Source organism: Liolophura sinensis, chromosome 9 (assembly GCF_032854445.1).
Source record: "Liolophura sinensis isolate JHLJ2023 chromosome 9, CUHK_Ljap_v2, whole genome shotgun sequence".
Lineage (NCBI taxonomy): Eukaryota > Metazoa > Mollusca > Polyplacophora > Chitonida > Chitonidae > Liolophura > Liolophura sinensis.
The window spans coordinates 13,771,546-13,796,186 of record NC_088303.1 but is presented as its reverse complement, the minus strand read 5'-3'; the positions used below and the strand labels follow the sequence as shown (position 1 = coordinate 13,796,186).

The window sequence follows — 24,641 nt, the reverse complement described above, 5'->3', positions numbered from 1 at the left end:
TCAATATGGATGAAATGAATGCAGAAATTATTTCAAATAGAAAATACAATAGTTTCTACAAAAAAATGAAGCATAATTTTTGGGGGTAATTTATAAGAATGTAAAGATAACTGTAAATATCAAACAATAACCCTGGTGTTTTAGACAAAAATTTTCAAGACGATATCCTGTTACAAAAAAAAATAAAGTAGAAATAAGTCAATAAGTTTTGTATGTACTTACAATATAAAATTAGTCCAGCATAAATATTACATTTTTTACAATTTGTCATAAAATATCACATGAAAAATAAACTTTCCACTTAAAGTGTAACAATCTACTCTTGAAATAAAACTGAGTCAAATCAATAACTGTACAACTTTAGGCAAAGAAGAATACAAAAGCAAGAACTTTTGATCTGAAATATCTCATCTTCAGTAAACCCATGTACACAATCTATAAAAGATCTGCATCCACTTGTCACAACAATTTTCTACATCTACTTTTGTTATATAAGCCATACCCCTGAAAGGTCAAATATGTATGAAATCTTTACACATAGAATGTGTTAAACGGGGTGATACAGCTTCCATGAATGGAATTCCATAATTACAAATAAATGCTGTATTATAATGAAGTGAAATATCATTGCTGATCTTTTTCTTATGTACTGATCATGTTAGCACGTGTCACACGTTAGCACGTATCTATCATTTTCACGTTAGCACATATCTATTGTTTTCACGTTAGCACATATCTATCGTTTTCACATTAGCACGTTTTCACACGTTAGCACGTATATATCGTTTTCACAACATTGCCTAAACTTGAACTTGTTTTGCTTTTGTGTGATCTGCATATGGTTGTGTGTGCATGTACCTTGTACAAAACACAAAAACACTGCTGCATTATTTTTTTTTTTTCATTTTCTGATTTGTGCTCAACACTAAGACATTCATCTCTTGAAAACAATGTTGTTGCAGATGTATACTCTACTGGACCTAAAATTCGTCCATTACATCAGATATTTTGCATGATTTTGATTTTGAGGCAAGTCATGTTAGAAAGGTGTTTTGAGGTTTATTTTGAGCACAGGATTAAAATGTAAGTTTCAACACCAAAAAAAATATTTTATGACCTTTGTTTTGCCTTTATTGCCAGATATACACTGGTAGAAATGAGCACTTCTGTTCTCAATTCACAAATGAGTAAAAAAGCCTACTCTAAATATCTGAAAAATGTCACCCACAAATTTGTATTTTTAGACATAAAGAAATGCCACAACATGTTATTTTTGGAGCTGAAACTGAACATTTTGACAGTAGTCTACAATCCCACATTTTAAACAAACCTTAACACCTCTCTAACATCAACAAAACTATCAGAATCAGTAAGAATGAGCAAGTTATAGTCACAAACGAAATTTTAGGTCATTCAGGGATATCATTTCCCCTACTATTTAAGAAAAATTTGATTTTGAACAAGTAAGGGACAGGCTTCCTTCAGATCTACATGTAGCTTGCCACATGCCAGTATAAGGACTGGCTACTTGGCCTGAAAGCTATTTCATCATTGCCTGATACCTTGTAGGACAACATTAAGCTTTTTAATTTGTCATACATTAAAACATACAATGTAAACTACTTCACACTGTTTGATCGTGTCTTGCAGATATGCATTACATGCCCATGAACAACACTCTCATAGAAGGATATTGTAAGTTAATTTATGCATCATTGCTTGATCTCTTTTCTTGTGAACAAACACTGATCTACAGATGTGCATTCTGTGAACAACATTGTCACAGAACCATAATACATACCATCTTGCCATTGGTTGCTCACTTTTCTTGTGCACAACACGGGAATACCTACAAATGTGCACTATGTGAATGTCACAGAGTCATAACCTACACCCCCCTTGCCATTGGTTGCTCACTTTTCTTGTGCACAACACTGGAATACCTACAAATGTGCACTATGTGAATGTCACAGAGTCATAACCTACACCACCTTGTCATTGGTTGCTCACTTTTCTTGTGCACAGCACTGGAATACCTACAAATGTGCACTATGTGAATGTCACAGAGTCATAACCTACACCCCCCTTGCCATTGGTTGCTCACTTTTCTTGTGCACAACACTGGAATACCTACAAATGTGCACTATGTGAATGTCACAGAGTCATAACCTACACCCCCCTTGCCATTGGTTGCTCACTTTTCTTGTGCACAACACTGGAATACCTACAAATGTGCACTATGTGAATGTCACAGAGTCATAACCTACACCACCTTGTCATTGGTTGCTCACTTTTCTTGTGCACAGCACTGGAATACCTACAAACGTGCACTATGTGAATGTCACAGAGTCATAACCTACACCACCTTGTCATTGGTTGCTCACTTTTCTTGTGCACAACACTGGAATACCTACAAATGTGCACTATGTGACTGTCACAGAGTCATAACCTACACCACCTTGCCATTGGTTGCTCACTTTTCTTGTGCGCAACACTGGAATACCTACAAATGTGCACTATGTGACTGTCACAGAGTCATAACCATACCACCTTGCCATTGGTTGCTCACTTTTCTTGTGCACAACACTGGAATACCTACAAATGTGCACTATGTGAATGTCACAGAGTCATAACCATACCACCTTGCCATTGGTTGCTCACTTTTCTTGTGCACAGCACTGGAATACGTACAAATGTGCACTATGTGAATGTCACAGAGTCATAACCTACACCACCTTGCCATTGGTTGCTCACTTTTCTTGTGCACAGCATTGAGGTATCTTATGAACATACAGGTACACTGTGTGAACAACCCTGTCACAGAACTTGATCTCTTGACAATGAGATATCTACAACCCTGAATTGCTTTAACATTGATACAGCAATTTCATCATTGCTTAATGTTGTTTTTGTCAGAAACATTTAAATATCTACAAAACTGCATTACATGAATAACACATTTTGTCTTTTTCTGTCTCTTGCACAACATTTAAACATGCATGAAAGTACATTATGAGAACAACACTGCTGCAGCTATATATACCCGGAAGCTATTTTATTATCGTTTGATCCGTTAGGTTGTCTTGTGCACAACACTGTGATATCTACAATCCTGAATTATGTGAACATTTTAGCTAGCAGCTGTATAAGCTATTTTATTACTGCTTGATCCAGTGTCTTGTGTACATCACTGACATATCTACAAACCTGAATTACTATATTTTACCTAAAGTTTACTATGTAAAAATGCACTTGCAGAAGTAAATGTAGGCCTTAAAATGCTACTTTTGATGCCAATAAAAATAAGTTTTTCTGAGAAAAAAAATAGTCAAGCTTCACAAATGACTTCTAAGTGGCCATATACGGTGGATGAATCAATCAGAATCAAGGAAGACGTGCCATTTTGTCTTTGTCATGTCTGTTGTCTTGTGCAAATCTCTGTAATATCTACGAGCCTGCATTATGTAAACTACATTGTTACATCTAAACTTATATTACTGCTCTAAAAAAACATTGTAACTTTGTTTATTTGGTAAGATTTAGACATTCTTTGAAAATCCTTACCACATTTAACTACTAGTGTAACATAATCCTTTACAGGAGAACAGACTGTTTATCATCAACCTTTTCAACCACTAATACACTATTTTCAGTGGAATTTATGCATATAATTTTCATAAAACTTACACCGAAACTGATTAGTTTGAGTCATTAAAAGACGGAAATTTTTTCTCTACACCCCACAGTTCTCTGAGAATTGTTCAAAATATTGATTGCAGTGGTGGATGAAAAGTTTGAAGAATTAGGTAAGCAAACATTTTGATTTTTTAGGACATTAATTTAGAATTCTTGCTTCAAGGTACACATTAAGGTCGGTCATCAACTTTAGCAGATACAAACCCAGGATCTGCAGTGTTAACATTGTATCACACTGGGTACATTTTTCTGGATTAATATCTATATACACATGTCATAACACTCATCAAGAAACACTATCACTAGTAAGAAACAGACCATAAACATCTATATTACAATCCAAATCACATTAAGAACTGGGTAAAAAGCTTCTATATACTATCACAAAAAAACACATTCATCATGAACAATGTCAAATCTTATCTTTCCAAAACAATATTAAAAATGTTAACTTTCCCAAACAATGATATTCTATAGAGAATATCTTCTCGCACTATACACTATATATAAATTCATCTCTGGAAAACAGTAACAAATAACCATGGCAACCATATTAAAATAATAGCAATATTTACATATACTCAAGTACATGTATCCTTTGCTATCAATAGAAAAACAAAATAGAGCTATTTATATGTTCACAAAGTGTAAAAAAAACAAGACATTCCTAGTTTTGAAGTTTTTAAGAGTTAGCCAGGGTTTGGATATTAGTTGGCTGAGCAAAGGGAGTTACATAGACTTACACCAATCCTATATTCAAAATGTAGGGTAGAAAATATCAGAATTATCCAAATCAGGTACAAAATATTAATTATAATCAGGCACCATTCTTCAATACCATGTTAAATAAAAATTCAATATCCGTATTCGAAAAAAAAAAGAAAAAATCTTCAGCAAGAACATTATTTCAAGTACATAGAATCATGTCATGATATTTGGCTTAAGGCTATAATAGACTGGTAGGCCAGGCAGGGTTTTAAAGGTACATCTCAAAAAGTTGTGTAGAAAAGTTTGACAGGTATTCATAAGTGTGAAAATATCTGGTTTAGAAACCCTCAAAACTACCTCAGAATACAATAGTTGTATTTTTCTAAAACTGAAAATTCTCTCCAGGATCTCAATTTCTATCAGGGATCTCATAAAAAAAGGAAAAAAAAGCCCAAACAGATCTCTGTGTTCCAAACAGTTGTACAACTAGCCAGGCTGTGAGAAAATCTCTGTGTTCCAAACAGCTATGTGTAAGAGTTTACATACAGCTGCCTAGCCAATAGCATGCTCTTAGATGGTGCCTATGTCAGTCTGTCATCGGCTGGAGACATGGTATTTCATGGCCAAGGCTAAATGATCTGTGAGAGACGCTAGCTGAGTGACAAAATGGTACTCTTCTACATTCTGAAATATAGAAAGGATGAAAATGTTGACCTACATTTTCATATATAAATCCCCACAAACAATAAATTGTATAGGGTATTTTAAAATTTAATATTTATATAAAAAAATGTTTCACCAATTTTCACCATTTGATGATGATTAACACTGGTTTGTTCTCCCTTTGTAGTCTTTCATCTTAATGGTTCTAAGCTCTAGCCCATCCCTACTAATATGACAATGAATCATTCCCTGGAAGTAGGGTCTCACAAGAATGTCCAGATTTTCACCAGTCATAAAGCATCGATGAGAAAAGTAGATGCATGCCTGAGGACCTTCCAGAGAAAAGTACACCCATGCTGAAAACTATGGCAGTTCTGAAGGATTTATTTATTTTATCTGATTGGTGTTTTATGCTGTACTCTAGAATAATTAACTTATACGACAACAGGCAGCATTATGTGGAGAGGGAACTGGGCAGAGCCCAGAGTGAAACCCACACCCTCAACTGTTCTGAAGGACAAGTGTTACCTCAATCTGGACTAAAACATCTGGTCATACATGTCACACATGGGTCAGTTCATCCAAAACATAACAAGGGTCAGGGTTTATACCATGCACTCAAAAAACTGATCACCATCCTATTAGTGAAAAACTCCTGAGTGTATCGTTAAAAATCAGAAAAAATAAATAATCAGTACAAGAAAAAGACTTACCAAGTTCGTCTGAGTGGTCTCAAGGTTATAGAGGATCAAGTCAGTTCGTCTTTTTCCATTGGTTGGCATTTCTGAAGGAGGTGCCCCAGTCTCATCATTCATGATGACACTCTCAACATACTCGCCACGTTTTGTTCCCGCCGTAAGAACACTGAAACATGAAATTAAAAGCACAGTAGAAAGGTATACTTCACAAATCTCTTCCCCAAAAACAGAATCTTATTTTATGCGTATGGATGGAAAGAAATGGCCAATTTTCTGCCTTAACCATTTGCTTGGAGCGAAGTTTTACATAACAAACACAGGATGTCCGTGATTTCTTACAATACAATAAGATAACTATAAATCTAAAATTTGAAGTTGTTATACTTGTTTTTATATGATTACTCATTGTGGCACAAGCATAACGACTAAAATACAGGTAAGTGCTAAGAATTCAACATTCCAACAGATATATTTTGTCCTCCGCTTACATGTGAAACTACTGGCACAATCAACTTCAATGTTTACTTGAATGAAGATAATCAGCCATATTTAAATGCAAAAACAATCTGACAGGTAGATAGAATAAAACCTACGAATTTCATGTTATTGGACTAAGCATGCACTCTGTTCATGTTTCTTCACCTCTATAAAAATGAAAATGAATTAATCAAGGTTTTTGTGAACCACCATTTACAAAATATTGATTCAAATTACCAAAGAAATTTAGCATTTATAAATTCTACTTACTCCCTCAGACCCTTTGGAGCATTGACCTCTGGATCATGTATTCTCTGCTGTGTTAACTCTGTTCCTGTATAAAATGATGTGGTTAGCACATGTTAGCAAGTACATGCAAGAAAATAAACAAACAAGGAACAGTTGCTTGTTTTTAATGCAGATAGTATGACTTTCCTATCAAATGATGGGCCTGGTACCTCAAGGGTCATTTCCCCTGGTCATCTGTTTCAATAGACAAATTGTTTATTTATTTATTTTATTGGTATTTCATGTCGTACTCAAGAATATTTCAATTATACGCCTGCCAGCATTATGGTGGGAGGAAACCTGTAGAGCCCAGTGAAAACCTATGACCATCCACAGGTTGCTATAAGACCTCACCAGACTCACTCATGAGTGTAGCACAATCTCTACAGATTTTCTCATGTGTGGAGCATACATTCTCTAGACTTACTCATGAGTGTGGCACAAACTCTCCACACTAACTCATGAATGGAGCTTAAACTATCCATACTAGCTCATGAGTGTAGCAAAAACTCTCCACACTAACTCATGAATGGAGCTTAAACTATCCATACTCACTCATGAATGTAGCACAAACTCTCCATACTAACTCATGAATGTAGCACAAACTCTACAGACTCACTCATGAGAGTTGCACAAACTCTCCATACTAACTCATGAATGCAGCACAAACTCACCAACAGTCCAGGGTTTGTCCTTGCCCTGACATATCCGTCCAGGGTCCTGATAATGGCTCATTAGAGAGTGGCTCCAGCATTCTTCATCAGCTGTTATCATCATCAAAATACAAAACTTTACAACACATGGAAAAAGTGAGGAATATCAAGGAAAAGGGGATGACTGTATGCTATTCCCCAGTGAGATGTGAGATTGAGCAAAGCTGTCCAGTTAAGGTGTTATCACCCAGAGGGAGATCAATCTGTTTTAAAAAACTTTATGACTACAGAATACAACTAGGAAGAGGCTGGAAGACATAGTTATGCCAACTAAATCCAAGTATGTATGCTTTGCTTTTACGTTGTACTTCAAATATTTCAGTCATATGACGACGACAAGTCATAAGGTGTTTGTTCATATAAAAATAATGTGTCTTCTTGTGGCAGGCTGAGTCCATACTGTCAAACTGCTGCCACCACTGAAGTATCATATGCACAGTAGACACCAGGCATTGCACCCCAAGCAGTCACATTAAACTAACAATGGACAAACCAGTGCTGTTTCTTTACTCTAACCTCTGAGTGCTGAGCACCAAACAAGGCGGCAACAAGTACCATTTTTGAAGTCTCTGGTATGATCCTACCTGGGGTGTGACTCCGAAACAGATGCTTTAAGACACTGATACCCTTGATATCTTATGTAAACATGGTTATGGATATTTACATGTATATGTAAGCATAGTTATGGATACCTATATGTAAACATAGTTATAGATACCTATATGTAAACACGGTTATAGATACCTATATGTAAACATGGTTATGGATACCTACATGTATATGTAAGCATAGTTATGGATACCTATATGTAAACATAGTTATAGATACCTATATGTAAACATGGTTATAGATACCTATATGTAAACATGGTTATGGATACCTACATGTATATGTAAGCATAGTTATGGATACCTATATGTAAACATAGTTATAGATACCTATATGTAAACATGGTTATAGATACCTATATGTAAACATGGTTATAGATACCTATATGTAAACATGGTTACGGATACCTATACTTCCACGGCTACAATTAGTCCAAGTTAATACCTGATGATTCGTTATCAAAGTTGAAATCTCCACAGAGGATGTCAAAGGCCACACGGTCACCTGTGGAGCTCGCCTCATTCAGAGGTCCATTTTGTTGTCTGAACTCTGCCAGCCAGTCCTGAATATGGTTTAGTTGTGTTTTATGTAGAGCAGAACATTCTGGAACAAGAGCAGAGGACTCATTTGTAGGAAAAGCAATCATCTTGTAAACAAGAACGGCATGTTACAAAGGGAGATAATAAGTGATTTGTGCTTGGAACAAACAGTATCACGCCACACTTCCTTAATACATTGTAAATTTTAGACGTAGTAGCAACTGATAAACTTGACTCTTTCTTCACGCAAATACTCAAAAATTTTTCACACATGTGACAGCAGTCATGATTATGTGTCTCTGAGACCAGGCAAGCTGATTGGACCATCACACCTACCAGGATTAGAAACTGTGACCCAACTAGGTCATTCACAGGCGAATGGACTTAATTGAAGAAGCTATCACAAATACATTAAACTACATGGACATACTTCATACAGCACACTGTAAATCTTTGTTAACAGAATATCAAGTGTTTGCCTTTAAACATGCACATTATTAGTATGCAATTCTTATAATAACTTGTTCAGACTTGCCTTAATATGTCTTCATGTCCACTAACATAAAAAGAAAGTGGAAGCGGAAAGTAATAAACCAATTATAATCTACTGACACTGTTTTGATCCAATAACTGTTCAGTGGTGCATTTGGAATTTGTTTGAAACAGTTCCTCTACTAGATTGTCTGCGTGTCAGGTAATGTCAGGTAACCAAGGTTCTACAAAAAAATAGACTTTGTCAGAAGTATATTAGATCACTGATGATAACAGTTTCCTTCCACCATAATGCTGGCTGCCGTTGTGATAAAGACATATTCAGGCTGTTAATAACCATGACATAATGGATTAAAATGATACAAAGAATTCTTCTACTTCCACAACAAGTTATAAATTTATTTTATTGGTGTTTTATGCCGTACTCAAGAATATTTCACAATTCAATGGCAGCCAACAATGTAGTGGGAGGAAATCTGGCAGAGCCCAGGGAAAACATTCGCAGGTTGCTGACAACTCTTCCCACGTAGGGCCGGAGAGTAAGCCAGCATAAGCTGGACTTGAACTCATAGCGACTACATTGGTGAGAGGCTCCTAGGTCATAGCGCTGCGCTGGCACATTAACCACCTCGCCCACAGAGGCCCTGTCCACAAGTGCATGTGAAGTTTTTTAATGCATAATTTCACAAATAGGCACAATGTACAAACCTCTTCCCTCTTGTAAGTGTACATTAGAGATGAATGCCACAATTCCCCCACTTCTAGACTGACGCTGCCTCAGCCGCACCTGAAAGCAGCAAACACTGAATAAAAAACTTGTACATGGATGTTTTTGTAAATTCCACACAGCAGACAACAAGGCAGTATTTTGTGTTCAGCTGGTCCACTATAAAGCTATACAGAAAAATGGCAGTGGGTACAGAAAGTCTTTGAAAAACTTTATCATGCAAATGAATATCCAAAGAAAAGCATGAATCTTTCCAGTAAACAAATTTCCTGAACACAGGGTCTAAGCTACATGTAGGTAGATATCCTGATGCTGTCCATTCAAATATTGACAAAAAGTGTCCTTTTTAGGCAAAAGGGGACCAAAGTTAACCATTCCAACCTCCTAAAGATCCCCTTAGGAACAAAAAACAGTATCTGCCCTGTATTCCAGTTCACATAATTATTATCGTTATTATAATGACAATAATAATAATTATAACGCCACCTGTAAGTATGAAGTAGGACTCCAAGTATCGATATGTAAATGATAGCCAGGCCATGAGCTAGTGTATCAGTATCAATGTGTATCAGTCATATCAAGTTATACTTTATACTTGCTATTCACTTCTGGGATTATCTTGGATAATGATACTAGCAATTTTTCAATAAATATCAACACAAGAAGCTTGATCCATTTATTCATATGGTTAACATTCAATTCCATATCAAGGATACTGAATCAGGGTAAGCTTGCAGGCGATGAGATCTCATCACATGTTCATCATGCCAAAATTTGATACATATTTTTTTAAAATAAGTCATGCGTAATCAGAAGAATGGGATTCATCAGTGTCATGTTCAGACTAAGCACTGATCACACGTGAAACATCAGCTAAACATTACTGCAATATTATGATATCTCTGTCAAAGATTTGTAAAGAAATATTTAATCAGTCAAAAATGTTGATACCAAGAAGTTACCTTGACCATAAGTAATCCTTTAGCACTTAGGTAATCCTGTTTCGTACAATTTGTAAACTGACGAAACACAGCATCTTCAATGGGGAATCTGCTCGCAAAAAGTAGTCCACTATTTACCAATGAAAGGTGAATCTTTTGCTGACGACACTTTATGCCATAGTTACCTACATCATAGATGATGAAGGGGAATTGGTGATGAAGCTTTTGAATTAAATTAGTTCCAGCTCGTTGGTCAAATACCTCTTGAAGGCACAAAAAGTCTAAATCTGGCGGGAATGTATCAGAGATGAAATGACAGAAAATGTCTTCATGAGAGAAAAATGAACTAGACGCACTTGAACTGTTGCGTGCACTTCGGTTGGTTGAGCAGCGTCTATGATTGGATGAGCTAGAGCCAATGCCAGACTCCCCGCTGGCACTAGCCGACAGCCGGTTAGAACTGGTTCTGCTCCGGCTCTGACTGTGGCTTCTCTCCCGATGGTCCTTGCCTGGGTGACTGTCATCAGGAGAGTGCACCTGAAGGCTGTCAGCTGCCACAGAGTGACGTGACGGCTGAATGCTAATGTTTATATCTCTGTACATCAGACTCGCCGCCGGCACCCCCTCCGTAGACTGGGAGGAGGATTTGCGGCTGTGATCTGCCCTCTGTGGCTGATAAAGTTCTCGTGGATGTGACCTCACAGTCAGATGGTCTTCTTCTTTGTGAGGTCTCGCTCCATCTTTCATCCTCATAGCTTCATCGTGGGAAGATATCCCATTCAGGATGTCTGCAGCAGCTGCCCCCAGTCCCTCCGTAGCCTGGGTATGTTGGGGGGTTCCTGCGGCTTTGTTCACCAGCAGAGGAAACACTTCCCCTTGCTGTTTCCCGGTTTGAACATTCTGAAAGCAAGGGTAAAGCACCCCATTCGTAGGCCTCTCCAGATCAGAGGAATTCCCTGAATCTTTCAGCTCAAACACGCTTTCATCTCGAAACAAATCGCTGTTTGTCTGTGACAAAATATTGCCTATCTTACTCGCCCTTTTGTTGGTATCAGCCAAGTTGTGTAACCTTGCAATGGCCTCAGGAAGAAGGCAGACATTGGCTGATGCCACGACAAACGGCTCTTGGAGCATGTCATCTGTGTGCAGCTGACGAATGTCGATGCCAGGGTCGTGGGAGAAGATGTATGAATGGCGGCAACTCTGACACGGTAACCATAGCAACACGCCAACAACAGCCAATGGGAGTGTGACAAGGCAGAGGATGACCAGGAGTAGAATGCAGAGGGTCAGGAGAGGTCGGTGGCAGAAGGAGTCCTCAGTGGCCGTCGACACCTCCTTCGTTGTCCGGAAGAAGCAGGAAAAGAGAGCATTTAGTGACCAGTAGAATGGAAAGATGAGAGCCCAGGCGATGAGGCAGATGATGAAGCCACAGGCGGAGCAGTACGGACGCTGGTGAAGTGGCATCGCCGTCAACCAACTGGATCCGCCACAGCACTGGAACATCAAGATAATACTACCATAAACATGCTTCACCACACATTTCAAAATAATTCATTTATCACATCAGTAACTAGAAGACTATATATCCGAGACAAAACAATGACCTGACTTAGATTTGAACCCTGCGCAAACCTCTCCGCTTACAGTACTTAATAGTACCTGTATAGTGAGTGAACATAAAAGCAATTAACAGTAAGCCTATGTGTGTCAATCCTTGTTATGATAACTGAAACAGGTTTACATTTAATATACAATTTATGAGAACAATCTACTGATCCATTAGCAAAACATATGTCCCCGCCAAGGGTAGGCTTTTAACGTGCTAAATTAGTGGATAACATAAATCATTAACATGTGTATGAGTGTACCTTTGTAAGGCCTTGTACTAAATCCCACTTATATCTATGTTGCCGTATATGGGAGGTGTCAAAGCTCTGCTTCCCCTTCAGTGATATATGTACATGTGCCATCCATTTCTAGAGCCTTGATTACATCTCTTAAGCACTCTTGTTTTGCACAAGGGTTTGGTTACTGAAATAAAGTCAGATAGAATTTTTTTTGGAATCAGATCAAAAATTTGTGAATATTAGAGAACAGTTTGAAAATAAAGATCTATTTGAGAGCCTACAAATTAGTGATTTCTGGAATAAAACACAGGACTATTACCACTCACCAGGCAGCTGGGTGTAAACAGATAACATGTACCCTGTGCAATCAGATAATATTCTTCATAACCCACCATCAAAGACTGCAGTAAACATTAACAAGGAAGTGTAAAGAACAATCAGTTCTTCACCATCTTTACATAAGTAAATGGCCTAGGGTGCTTACAATTTTATAGAAACACCAATATTGCCGGCCTAGCCTAGCCTATCCAATCATGTGAGGTTATTCGCCATTATTGTTTCATATATATTTCATTAAACTTAATACCTAATATAGCTGTTATATTAGTCCCAACTACAGATGCCCCAGTGATCCAAGCCAGTTACAGTTTGATCAACCCAAGTTAGACATACAAGTAGGACCAACTACTTGTTTCTTTCTGTAAAATTTGCTACAAGGTGAAAGCATGCAGGGAACCGGTAATTTGATATTAGTGATAAAGAGTGAAAACAAGTTTTCAGGGACTTTTGAACCTGTCAAAACAGTCTAGCCATCAGAAGTTTGGGATCCCTGGTGATAAAATTTTTTTGCTTTTTTTTTTTTTTTTCATTTCACACATCAAGATGGTGAAACTAACAGCTCTGCAAATCAAAAGGTTACCCAAATGCTATGACTACATCAAACCCTAGTTTTCTCACCGCACATTGTTGGTTGAAACTCTAGCAATAAAGAAATATCTGGTTTCAAAGCATGTGTTGGTTAGGTTTAATACTAATTTTCATCATAGAAAAGAAAAATATCTGATTTTCAGTAACTTTTACTTTTATTCACAAAATTCTTAATTTTTTTCCTTTCTTGCTGACACTAACCCTCAGCTATACAATTACACAGGTTGATCAAGGTACAGAAACAATCAACTCAGCAACAATATGGCTTTGGGGTCTTCATGTACTTATAATATTCATGTTAGGCACCCATTCCACACATCACATCCTAAGAAATACAACTGCAAGGGTAACTATACCTGAAGATACCTTTTTAATTGTAATGAATTTCTCTAAGCTAAACTAAACATGATGCAGCTGAGATAATGCATTGGCAAAAACCCACTCAGGCACTTCTTCAAGACAACATGTCCAAACTGAATTAAGGCCCTTCCTGCTCTTCACTGCAGCAAAACATAACAAAAATTACGATTCTTTAAAATTGTTTCCTTTGTTTCTCCGATAAAAGTATGTTGAGTTGATAGCTACTCTTCTTCAACATACAGTAGGCATGCCAAAATCTATGTTTTATCATTACATGGTAAACTTTCCCCTTGCAGTGTGCTACCAGCTACAAACATACTTATTTAGACAACACTATAAATGCATCACAGTGATTAATAATGACCAAGCTGCTGAAGTTTCAATGCAAGTCATGTGGCAACTTGCAAAAAATCAAAATATGAGCAATGTGCTCTATAATACATAATGTATGTATGAGCATATAACACATTTTTATCCATGCAAGTATTACCATTCATCTCTGGCAGGAAATTAAGCCTTCAATTTCAGTATCTATGTTTACCTTGTTCACATGACTGATTAGCAAATGAACCTGGATGTGCGTGCGGCAGAATATAAGTGTGTGAAGAAAAGCGAAACCTCTGGTAACAAAACAGCAATAAGAGAGCCTGTCTCACACGCCCTTGGCCAGCTACTTTGTTTACATAGCCCTAACCCTAACTGCACTGGCACAAATAAATGAATGAAAATCCGTCTCGATTACCAACATAAACACAAATTTTCTCTGTCTTAGAATTGCTGCCAACACAGTCTGTAGGGTGCTACATCTTGCTGTGCACCCCAAACAGATAAACAAACCTTTGCCGCACCTATCTAAAGCCCATAATTTCGGGTCAATTTACCCAAGCCCAGTCTTTATCACCTGTCAAATTGCAGAACCATAACAGGAATCCCAAAATCTTCTTCTGGCCCACTTTTCCCAGAATACCTCGGGGCGTGTGACGTCACTGAGGTGTTTTCCCAACCATGGCGGATCGGAGGGCTGAACTAGAAAGCACGCAGTTAAAACTACAGATAAAATTTATGAAAGGTAAGCTTAAATGGTTCTTTCCAATGACACATCTGTAAATAATACATCGTATGGTTATTGTTTAGAAAATTAAACCGGGAAACCATAGCAATTCTAGTAGTATTTTTGTCATAAATACGCTGAGGCTATCATTGGAAAGTAATCAACCCGACAAACGGTAGGCCTGCATGAATGATTGAATACTGTAGACTTAGAAACTGATTGTAACATCAGCTATCTAATGTTCTTGTTTAAAGAGCAAGTGGCAGTTGTAAAGACTAGGGTGACCATATTGTTTGTCAATGAGCTCCTTCTCAGACGTTCGTTGTGAAAAGCTGCTTCTTCAATGAATTGACGTCACTTAACGACGCGACACCACCCTGAAGTTAAAATTGCCGAGCAAGTTACAGTGTGTCTGATTTGGTTATTGGTTTCTGCGTATATTAACAGATCTGATCGACAGTGCGAAGAGTAAGAGACACAACCCAAATCATAATTATGAGAAGTCGTATCACAGAGCGAAATCAGCATGGACGTCTGACATAAGTTATAAAAAGAGAGAGAACGTTTTACCAGCAGAGTTGTCCCATGGAAGTGCAAGAAAACTGTCTACAAGAGTTACAGGAAAGGTTTCTTATTACCAAAAACAAATACAGACTGATCGATCAAAATACTCATTTGTTCGTGCTTCCAGTGCTCCTGTGGCCATAACATCAGAGAGCGTTTTCCATAAAACACAAAATGTTTCTTCAGTTAATTCAGCTATCACAGCCATTCAACCTTCATGCTCAAGTTCAGGCGAAGGCACATCTGAAAGTCTTTCTCCCAAGAAAACACCAATGGCCAGCAGCACATTAGATCTGAACGAACATTCTCTTGAGTCTCTGAGGAAAATACTAGCTGCTAAAATGGAAGCCAAAGCTGCAAGAAAAGCTAAAGCAGCATTATTGCAATCAGATTCCTCCAAAAAACATACAGCAAACAGGCCCACACACAACAAAAGTCACAATTCACTGACTACACCTCATGTTACTACACAGAAACAAGATACTGTCACATCACACCAGACCAGTGTAAAAATTACTGGCACACTAATGAGAGGAGATGATTCAAAAAATGTGGAGATCGTATCAAATAATAAACGCATTCAAAGCAGACCTCAAATTGATCAAGAACCATCCTTTCATTTGAAATGCTCTTCACAAAGCTCAACAGGACTCTCCAAAATATCGTCAAAAAGTAGGAATGCTAAAATATGTGATGTTTCACAGAGATCGTCACAGGGGAATAGTGCAATACACCTTCAGAACTCAACAGACTCTTTTATAAATTTAGCAGGACAATTCCCATCAAAGGGTGAGCTGGCTGAAGGACTGAAACACACAGAGGCTAAAATAAAAGAGTTAACAGCAGAGCTTATAAAGCTCAAAGAAGTGGCTCAAATTGTGAGTGCTAGCCCAACTAAAAACAGCCAAAAGAAAACAAGAAAGCCAAATTCATCTACCTCTAATCATTGGACACGTCGCACATCCTCTAACTCCAGCTATGTTAAAGCTGCTCACAAGAAATATGGACAATCAAACACACAACATGCAGCAAGATACGTGGTTTCAAAGTACAAACTGAAAAAAGTACATTCAAGAACCTTACTTGAAACAAAGTACAAGTCACATGGCAAGGTGCATGACTGTAAGAAAACATTACACACCTTTCACCATAAGCCATCAGGAAAGCGTAAGCAGCCACACAAACCAAGCGTATACAGGTGGAGCAAGCCAGGAAAACTGTTTCCATTGACCCGGCAGACACTCGGTCAATCATCACACTTCTTTACTAGCTCAGGAATTTCTCACAGAAAGCACAGTTATATGCAAACGGGTATGTATTTATTTATTTGTTGTACTCTATCCACATGTTCATAAATTTACACCATCCCGGCTTTGCATATTTGTGTTTAAATAACAAATAGCCTTTTCTGTTGCAACTAAACACATTTTTGTTGCAAAACCATTTTCAAAATTAAGTTCTAACAAGCAAAATTTGTTCTCCATTCAGCTTTTGTCTTCATCTTTTTTAAAAGTTTTGTTATCACTTTGCAATTATGTATGCCAATCTTACTGATGTGTTGCCATGTATAGCTTTGGTGCCATTCTGGAAAAGGCAGACTTTGTTGAGAGGATCTTCAGGTCAAAGGCTAGCAGAAAACAGGTATATGTATACGTAGATATTTGTCCATAATCAGAATCCGTAGGTCTTTTGTGTGATTCTTTTTTAAATTAGTTTTTAACCAGTACATCTATTTTTTAATGTTAATTGATTAAGCTGCAACACACAAAAATTACCGATAACATGAAATATCTAAATACAATATACATGTATGTTATTACTATCAAATCAATGGGGTTTTATTTTGGGCTTTTTTTTGTTGTTTTTGTTTTTTCTGCATTTTTACTCATTAGTAGACTCATCAAGAATGTAAATGATATGTCAGCCTATATCTATATATATTTTTTTTCAGGCGTGTATTTGGCAATAGGCATGTGTATTTCAACAGAAACCTTCATAAGCCCATGCAGAGTTTCAGTGCTCCTAAAGGTAACTAGTCTGTGATAGAAATCATGCGAATGGTGTAGCCCTTCCACTAGAATGTATTTAATTGTGTTCATGTTTAACACCATACTGAACAATTTTCCATTCATGTGTTGGAGATCAGATTTATTGGTTATGATAGCCAAAAGTCACCTGCCGTCAGACAGCAGGAGGTTAGCCGGAATATAAGGGTGTCAAAACAGCCCTTTTTTTAGGCTATTTTGTCAGAGCAGGGTGTCCAGATTTCAAAATTTCCTATCTCTCACATGTTAAAAGTGCTCAAAACAGGGTGTTCAGATAGCACTAGTTTTCTGTTGCATCTGTCCATTTGGACAGGTTGATGGGTCACTTGAGTAAAAACTGTTGCTGGATCACCAGATGCTATATTCGAGTCTGCAAACTCATTAGTCAAGGGATGATCAGGTGTGTCATGAACAAAACTTTAGCTGGTTGTTAAGCAAACAAGAATGTCTCTTAAACCATGCCAAGGAAGGCCTTATATACAGGGTGTCCCAGAAGTCACACACCATCCAGGCTTAGGTTGAATGCTTGAGCTACCGAACAGTGTGTTGCCCCTTCTCTTCCAAACATAAAAACCAGTTCAACTCTTTCTTGTACTGTTAGTTTATTAGCCATAATTAACTCTGAAAGAGAGAATAAGATTTAAAATTAGTATTAAATCTGAAACAAAGAAAAAAAATGAAAATCAGGATGGTGCACGAATTCTGGGACACCCTGTATATATTCATTATCACTGGTTTCTGTCCATCTCCTGTGCCTTTAGGTGGAATTATGAGTTGCACTATTTGAAGATGTAAATCTTAATGTGGGAGGAGCGAGCTCATTTGGAGATAGAGCTGTGTGAAGGTTTCCCCTGAAATGACAAGCACTTGACAAATAAAGTTGCATGTTAAAATCTGTGTACTGTGAGTTAGTCAACAGGTTTATGTCAGGGTATTCATCTGGTATCAGGTGTAAAGTTAAAATGGTTTCTTCTTAGTTACATCTGGTTTCCTTTGCACATACAAATGCTGTAAGCGACATATTCTTGAGTACCGCACAAAACACTAATCAGGTGAAGGTTATGCAAGTGTTTATTTTATTTATTTGTTTTTATTTTTGTCATTATACATGGAAACAGAAGATGAGAGCTATTGCCTGGAAAATTGAGAATTGGAGCAATATGATCGACCAAAATAAGACCTCAACCAAAACATGGCCCCTTACACACAGCTTTGTATACACAGTGTTATTTGTTAAAAAATGGTTTTAACTTCACAACTGGTCATATGGAGACCTTATTTAGCAGAAATCACATGTAAGTGTTATCTGGGTAATAGGTTAAATAAACTATGTTTATAGACATGGGGGAAATTTTTAAGTTGTCCTTTACTGTAATTGTGGTGTATTGTTTTGTAGGTTGTAGAACTATCACTGTCAATGGAGTCAAGTTTCAGATAGGAACCACAGGGAAGACTCTGCAGCGGATAAATGCTGAAGGTTGGATATTAAAGCGAAACAATGCAACTTTCTCATGTCTGCTAAACATATGCCAAGATTGTCTTTGTCTCTGAACCATGTAACTATAGTGTTGATAACAAAAGGAAGAGCTTCTTTTAATTGTTAATCGTTTTGAGACATAGAGCTGATGGTAAGTGACAGACAATTTCAAATGACGTCCCCTACATTACTCTGTGTCCTTCTGGAATGGCTGCTCGTTTTGCTCCAGAGCTTGTCTGGTGCGTGGCAAAGAACATTTGCCTTTTAAAGGTGAAGGATGCCAGAGTAAACCACAAAGTTTTCCACACGATTCAATCTCAAGCGATTTTTATCTGTATGTAATATTGTCGGAATACAAGTTATCTCTAATAAACTTCAAGTAAGGCCATTTGAATGGCCTATAATTGCTGTCAACTCCTTATTGTCACAACTTGCAAAGCAAGCAAGAGAAAATTGATGAGATACCATTTCTGTCATAATTTACCTACTCAGATGTTGAGATGCAAAGCCTGTTTTATTGCCTTACACAGGTGGCTCTTCAGATGGATGCTTACCTCAGAAGTCCATATCTCGGGTGGATTTCAGAGGAGTTACTTACAGGGAGACCAAGCCTGGCATGCTGGAGAAATCCTCCTCCTGCCAGACGAGGATCAGAGCAAAGTAAGGATACAAACTAAGGCCACATGCTGGTCATACTGGTATTAACTGACTGCAACATTTTCCATACATTGTTTTTGTCTTCATAGGATTTAGATACTTATACTTTAGATATCTATTGTACTATTATAAGCATTTAATTGTGTATGGATGCATTTAGTATACATTGTAATGAGATTCAATCACTGTGGATACAGTTTTGTGTAGGAAGGATTAAGTACTATCATATGCTGTCGTTAGCTAAAGATTTTATATTGAGAGTTGGTGAATGTTACTAAATAGGATGTAGTGTATCCCATTGACATCTTGTGTTTCACATATGTTCACCAATTTCATCTGTCACTGTACATTTGTATGATCTGGTAGACTTTGTTTCATTTATTGGTTTTATCAACACATAACATGAATAAATAAACTTGGATCAAGGAGTATGTAACACCATGCTGCTTTTGTTTATCCAGTCAAGCCCTGTACAAGAGCATAGCTGTGAGCACAGGAAGGCACAAACTGAAGAAGACCAATCGCCAGTACTGCATGTTCTACTGTAGGTTTGGCAAGTGTAACAGGGGAGATAACTGTTCTTATGTCCACGATCCAGACAAGGTGGCTGTCTGCACCAGGTATTGTTGTACAATATGGAATTCTATTCAGTTTTATAAGTGAATAAAATGTTTTCGATGTCCTGGTACTTAACACTTTGGACGGTGGGGGGAGAGACGGGAAGGAGAGCACTAAAATTAGTTTCTCATTGGTATTTCTATAGAAATTGATACCTCTGTGAGTAATGAAAGTGTTGTGATCACCTTATTCTGTAATTTCACAATCAGTTGATACAAGTAATTCGTAGCGATTGTCTTTTCTGTGATGCCTAACAGTTGTATTTACTCCTGCGTTTACTTTCATGTTGTTTGGAAACGATTCTAGACCAATGATTTCACAATCTTCAACTTTTCTTGCCTGTGAAATTCAGATTTCTAAGGGGTACGTGTAGAGTGGAGAACTGCCCTTTCTCGCACAAGATTTCAAAGGAGAAGATGCCTGTGTGTTCATACTTCCTGAAGGGAGTCTGCGTACGAGAAAACTGTCCTTACAGTCACGTCAATGTGAGCAGGGATGCTAAAGTCTGCCACGACTTTGTGAGGGGCTACTGCCCACGAGGGGAAAAGGTAATACTGATAAACATAGAAATAGGAAGAATTTAACCCATCTGACCATGGTTTCATGTTTTGTCTACAGTTAAAGTGTTATTTTTGTTTTGTCAGTGAAATGTATGCTCTGCTCAGCAGCATATTTGAAAGTGATCCAAAGTTAATAGATTACATCTGGGTGAATTTTTTAAGTGTTTTACAAGATGCACAAGCAATATTTTGACAGTTTTCATCTTTTAGGGATTTTTTAAAGCTGCTTTTGCAGGCTAAATGTGTGTCATAAAAATCTTGTTCCTCCACCTTTAAACTGGACTCTTTTTTAAGTTAAATATTTGTAAGACTTTCAGATAAGGAAATAAATAAATAAATATAAATTTGTGTATAAATTTTGACAGTGCAAAGAAAAGCATATTTTAGAATGTCCTGAGTTTGTGCGCACTGGTAAGTGTCCAGAGGGAAAGCAATGTAAACTTGAGCACAGGAAGAAGCCCCTTAAGAGGAAGTTGTCCCTCAACCAGAGGCCTGCTACTCTGATGAACAGGTTAGTTGTTTGCGAGTGCCTAAGCTAAGACAATTGTCCAAAGTTTGAAATTCTGTGTGGTAAATTCAATATTTATCCCTTTCTAAATTTAACACCTTAATGAGCCCATTCTTTAAAAATTCTTTGTTTGGTAACCCAACCTTGTCACAGAAAATAGGGTACGTCAGTAGAGACTGTTTTTTGTTATTCTGGCTCATGAAAAAGACAGTGATTTTAAAGAAATAGACATGAGGAAAAAAGAAAAGCCAAATAAAAAACATCACCTTTCCCAGAATTTACCATCTTGAGTTATTATCTTTGGGTGGTAATGGAAAACAGCTTGAAGCAGCATGGATAGTGACATATTCTTGTATTCTTACACTTGTAACAACTTTTCATTTCAACACAGCTATTACCAGCACTGTTGAGGTTGATGCTGAAGAAGGCTGGCATTATTTACATACTTTAAGAGTTTGGTGTGACCATCACTTCCAGTCTTTAAGCCATGTCTACTCTCTCTCAGTTTGTCAGTGGTTCATTTACATTAATGCTGATAAATCTCCTATAAACATCAATAGGGAGGCTCTGCCTCAGGAAGTGAGATCAGCTGGAACCTCTACAGACCAGCTGCCTGACCCGCTCCAGGGTGACCAGACCAAGGAACCAGTGCCCTTCAAGCTGATGAAACTGCCTGCCTTCATCTCCATAGTCAGCTGCAATGATGAACCAATGCCATCTCAGGAGACACCTAAGCCAATACCTGTCAAAACTCAACAGGGTCTGTTCCATCCCAGTCTGTATAGTATGCTATAAGTAAACCTTCATTTTCAAACTACGCAGGAAGATCTGTCAGCAACCTCCAGATGTCGTGGGTATTCCCCTAGGTTTCCTCCCACCAAATGCTGGCGGCAGTGGTATAAGTTCAATATTCAGATTGCAGCGGAAAATACCAATGAAATAATTAAATCAAGCTTAACGGTATTAAGATTGCCAAGTTTTGATCATGCTGAAAGAAGATGCATACAGAACAGTAAGAGATCGATTTGAATCTGTTATACCAGGAGTTTCATTAGGTACCTGTTTGAAAGGTGCAGTGGTTTTCTCTAAGGTCTCTTTGCCACAATACAGCTGCAATATTATTGAACTGACGTTAATTCATAATCATTCAGCCCTTATGGTCTGTCTGGAGGGCTTCACCTGTAAACCTGACCTCATCATATGGACGCCATACAAGACCTATCAAATATATAAAGTAGTAAAACCATTTGGATTCTAACGATCTTGATGTAACCAGATCATATGCTGTTTCGCTTTTGTTTTATTTCATGTTAAATAAGTAGCTGTCTTTATTTTCAGAACAAGTTCGGATCAAGCCTCGATTGTGATGGTCATGTGGATAGCCTTCGTGTGACCTGGTAATTATAAAGACATTAATATTTATGCTTTTATTTATCTGTATAGTAATTAAAGAAATAGGAGTTTTTTCAGAATGCCTTTTCATTCTTATTATTTGTAAAGATGTATTTATTTAGTACTGTAAATGAGGTGTGATTAGTTATTAAAACTCTAACAGCCATTTCCTTTGGAATGAAGACAGACTTTTCTGCCTAATGCCTTAGTCTTTCAGCACTTGGTGTCGAAGAGATCACATGGTGAAAATGTCTCTCAGAATAAACACTTGACTTGAGCAAGAAACTTGACACGTCATTGGCAGTTATGCCATGATCAGAAACAGATAAAGAAAGACTTGATTTTTTTATATTTCATGTAAAAGATGATTGATCTCAAATAAATGATTACAATGAAATATTGATACACTGTTTGTTTCTGTTAGTTTACTGATACCTTGGTTTCTCTTTCTCTAGATCAGTTACAGATACAATGACTGATTGAACGATACAGTTTTCGTTCTTCACATTACATGGGATATGAATCTGTTGGTTTCCTCTTATAAGCAGTGCTTGTCATGCTTGTGGGGAATGGCCCAACCCCATTTAGGTTTCTTCATACAGCTGTATGTTTCATAGGTTAAACTGCCTATGGTTTTACAATGGTTTTGTAATGGTTTTTCTTACTGATCATCTGATGAACCATCAGTCTCCCATCTCATTTATACCACCTTTCCTCTACAGTTTGATATGACTGGAAGAGGTCTAATATGACAGAAGTAATATACTAATGTGCAGACGTCTTCAAAACAGAGGGTCATATCCTATAGATTTACTTGGTGTCCCTTACTGTAGAGAATATTTCACTTTTTATGATGGTCTTGAGGTTTATTAATTGACTACTTGACATATATTAGTGGTTGAACTGGGAACTGCGACCTTGTCACTCAACAGAGGGAAGAGATCACCAGAAGAAGGGCTTCAGAACCATTGCCAACAGTCAGGTGTACAGACAGGGGAAAAAAGCCCAACAGGCCTCAGCAATTAATATTTTGTGGTTTACAGGTAGAATGAATCTTTTCAATGTCGTCAGTAAGAAAATAATGAATGTATGAAAATAGAACAGAAAAAAAACATTTGATTTATGGGGAAAAGTGGACTGTCCCAGCAAGTTTTCCTTTAGCAGATCAGAGTATCTTGAAAAACAGGAAAATCAGAACACCATTCGTCTTTGCTGGACAAAATGAAAAACTTGATTTTCTATTTTATTTTGTATGTCAGATAGTGATATTTTCAACGCCTGTAAAACATGAAATAAAATTGGTGTCGTCTTAGCTTAAGATGAATGCAAAAGTATTATGCACTTGTGACATCTAACTTGTACCATGCCCGTCTTGACTTGATGCCAGATGGAAACCAGGACTTTGGGGGGATATACTCATGTCAGTTCTAGATAACTAAATCTAGTGGCAGTACGAGTGGTCCAACAGCTGTAATTAATTTTGTAGAAGTAAATTTTGATCCATATACAATCGTACGTCTCTTGAAAGACAGGAAAATGACATTCAAGTCACCAACGCACCAATGCAGTCTGGTCCATCCAGTCGCTCATAATGCTTTATTCAGAAAAAATAAGGAAAGAAAAAAAAAATTTATTGATTCTGCATGGACATGCAGTAAAGCCAAGGAAGCTATGCATGATGCAGCCAGAGATACGTTCCCATGTCGGTGAGTGCAAAATCGGATATTTTGTACCATTTTCACAATTTTAAGGGTCATGCATGAAGTTTTTTCATAAACGGCACATACGGAATTTACTGTTATTACTTCGTTCATTTCGGAAAAATTTGTAAAGTACGACGTTAAACCCCAAGCACTCATTTACTCCGTACCTATACATTACTCATCTGGGTGTTTTCTACAATATAGGCTTGAATCTTGCAGTGGTAGTTCTAGATCTATTTTCAACAATTTCTGATATTTACCTGCTGCCCATGTAAATATTAGAAATGGTTGGAATCGACTTCAACGTTTGAACTAGGCATACCTACATGTACCTGTAAGCCTACCTCACTTGACTGACATCCAAAGCCCAGGTAGCCT

At 37.5% G+C, this 24,641-nt stretch overlaps 2 protein-coding genes across 2 annotated transcripts; one reads left to right on the top strand and one right to left on the bottom strand.

Moving 5' to 3' along the window:
- Positions 1 to 2,181: 2,181 nt before the first annotated feature.
- LOC135475204 (sphingomyelin phosphodiesterase 5-like) lies at positions 2,182 to 14,633 on the bottom strand. Its single transcript, XM_064755012.1, has 9 exons — positions 14,590 to 14,633; positions 12,423 to 12,585; positions 10,573 to 12,048; positions 9,592 to 9,670; positions 8,297 to 8,455; positions 7,205 to 7,294; positions 6,513 to 6,576; positions 5,781 to 5,931; positions 2,182 to 5,088 (listed from the first exon to the last, which is right to left on the bottom strand). Exons 2-9 carry the CDS (start codon positions 12,522 to 12,524, stop codon positions 4,999 to 5,001), a joined length of 2,211 nt encoding a protein of 736 aa, XP_064611082.1. The 5' UTR covers positions 12,525 to 12,585; positions 14,590 to 14,633; the 3' UTR covers positions 2,182 to 4,998.
- Positions 14,634 to 14,693: 60 nt separating this feature from the next.
- Positions 14,694 to 22,938, top strand: LOC135474846 (uncharacterized). Its single transcript, XM_064754461.1, has 11 exons — positions 14,694 to 14,757; positions 15,187 to 16,614; positions 16,875 to 16,944; positions 17,255 to 17,331; positions 18,745 to 18,825; positions 19,356 to 19,485; positions 19,944 to 20,102; positions 20,453 to 20,648; positions 21,026 to 21,171; positions 21,729 to 21,928; positions 22,507 to 22,938. Exons 1-11 carry the CDS (start codon positions 14,694 to 14,696, stop codon positions 22,533 to 22,535), a joined length of 2,580 nt encoding a protein of 859 aa, XP_064610531.1. The 3' UTR covers positions 22,536 to 22,938.
- The last annotated feature ends 1,703 nt before the right edge of the window (positions 22,939 to 24,641 follow it).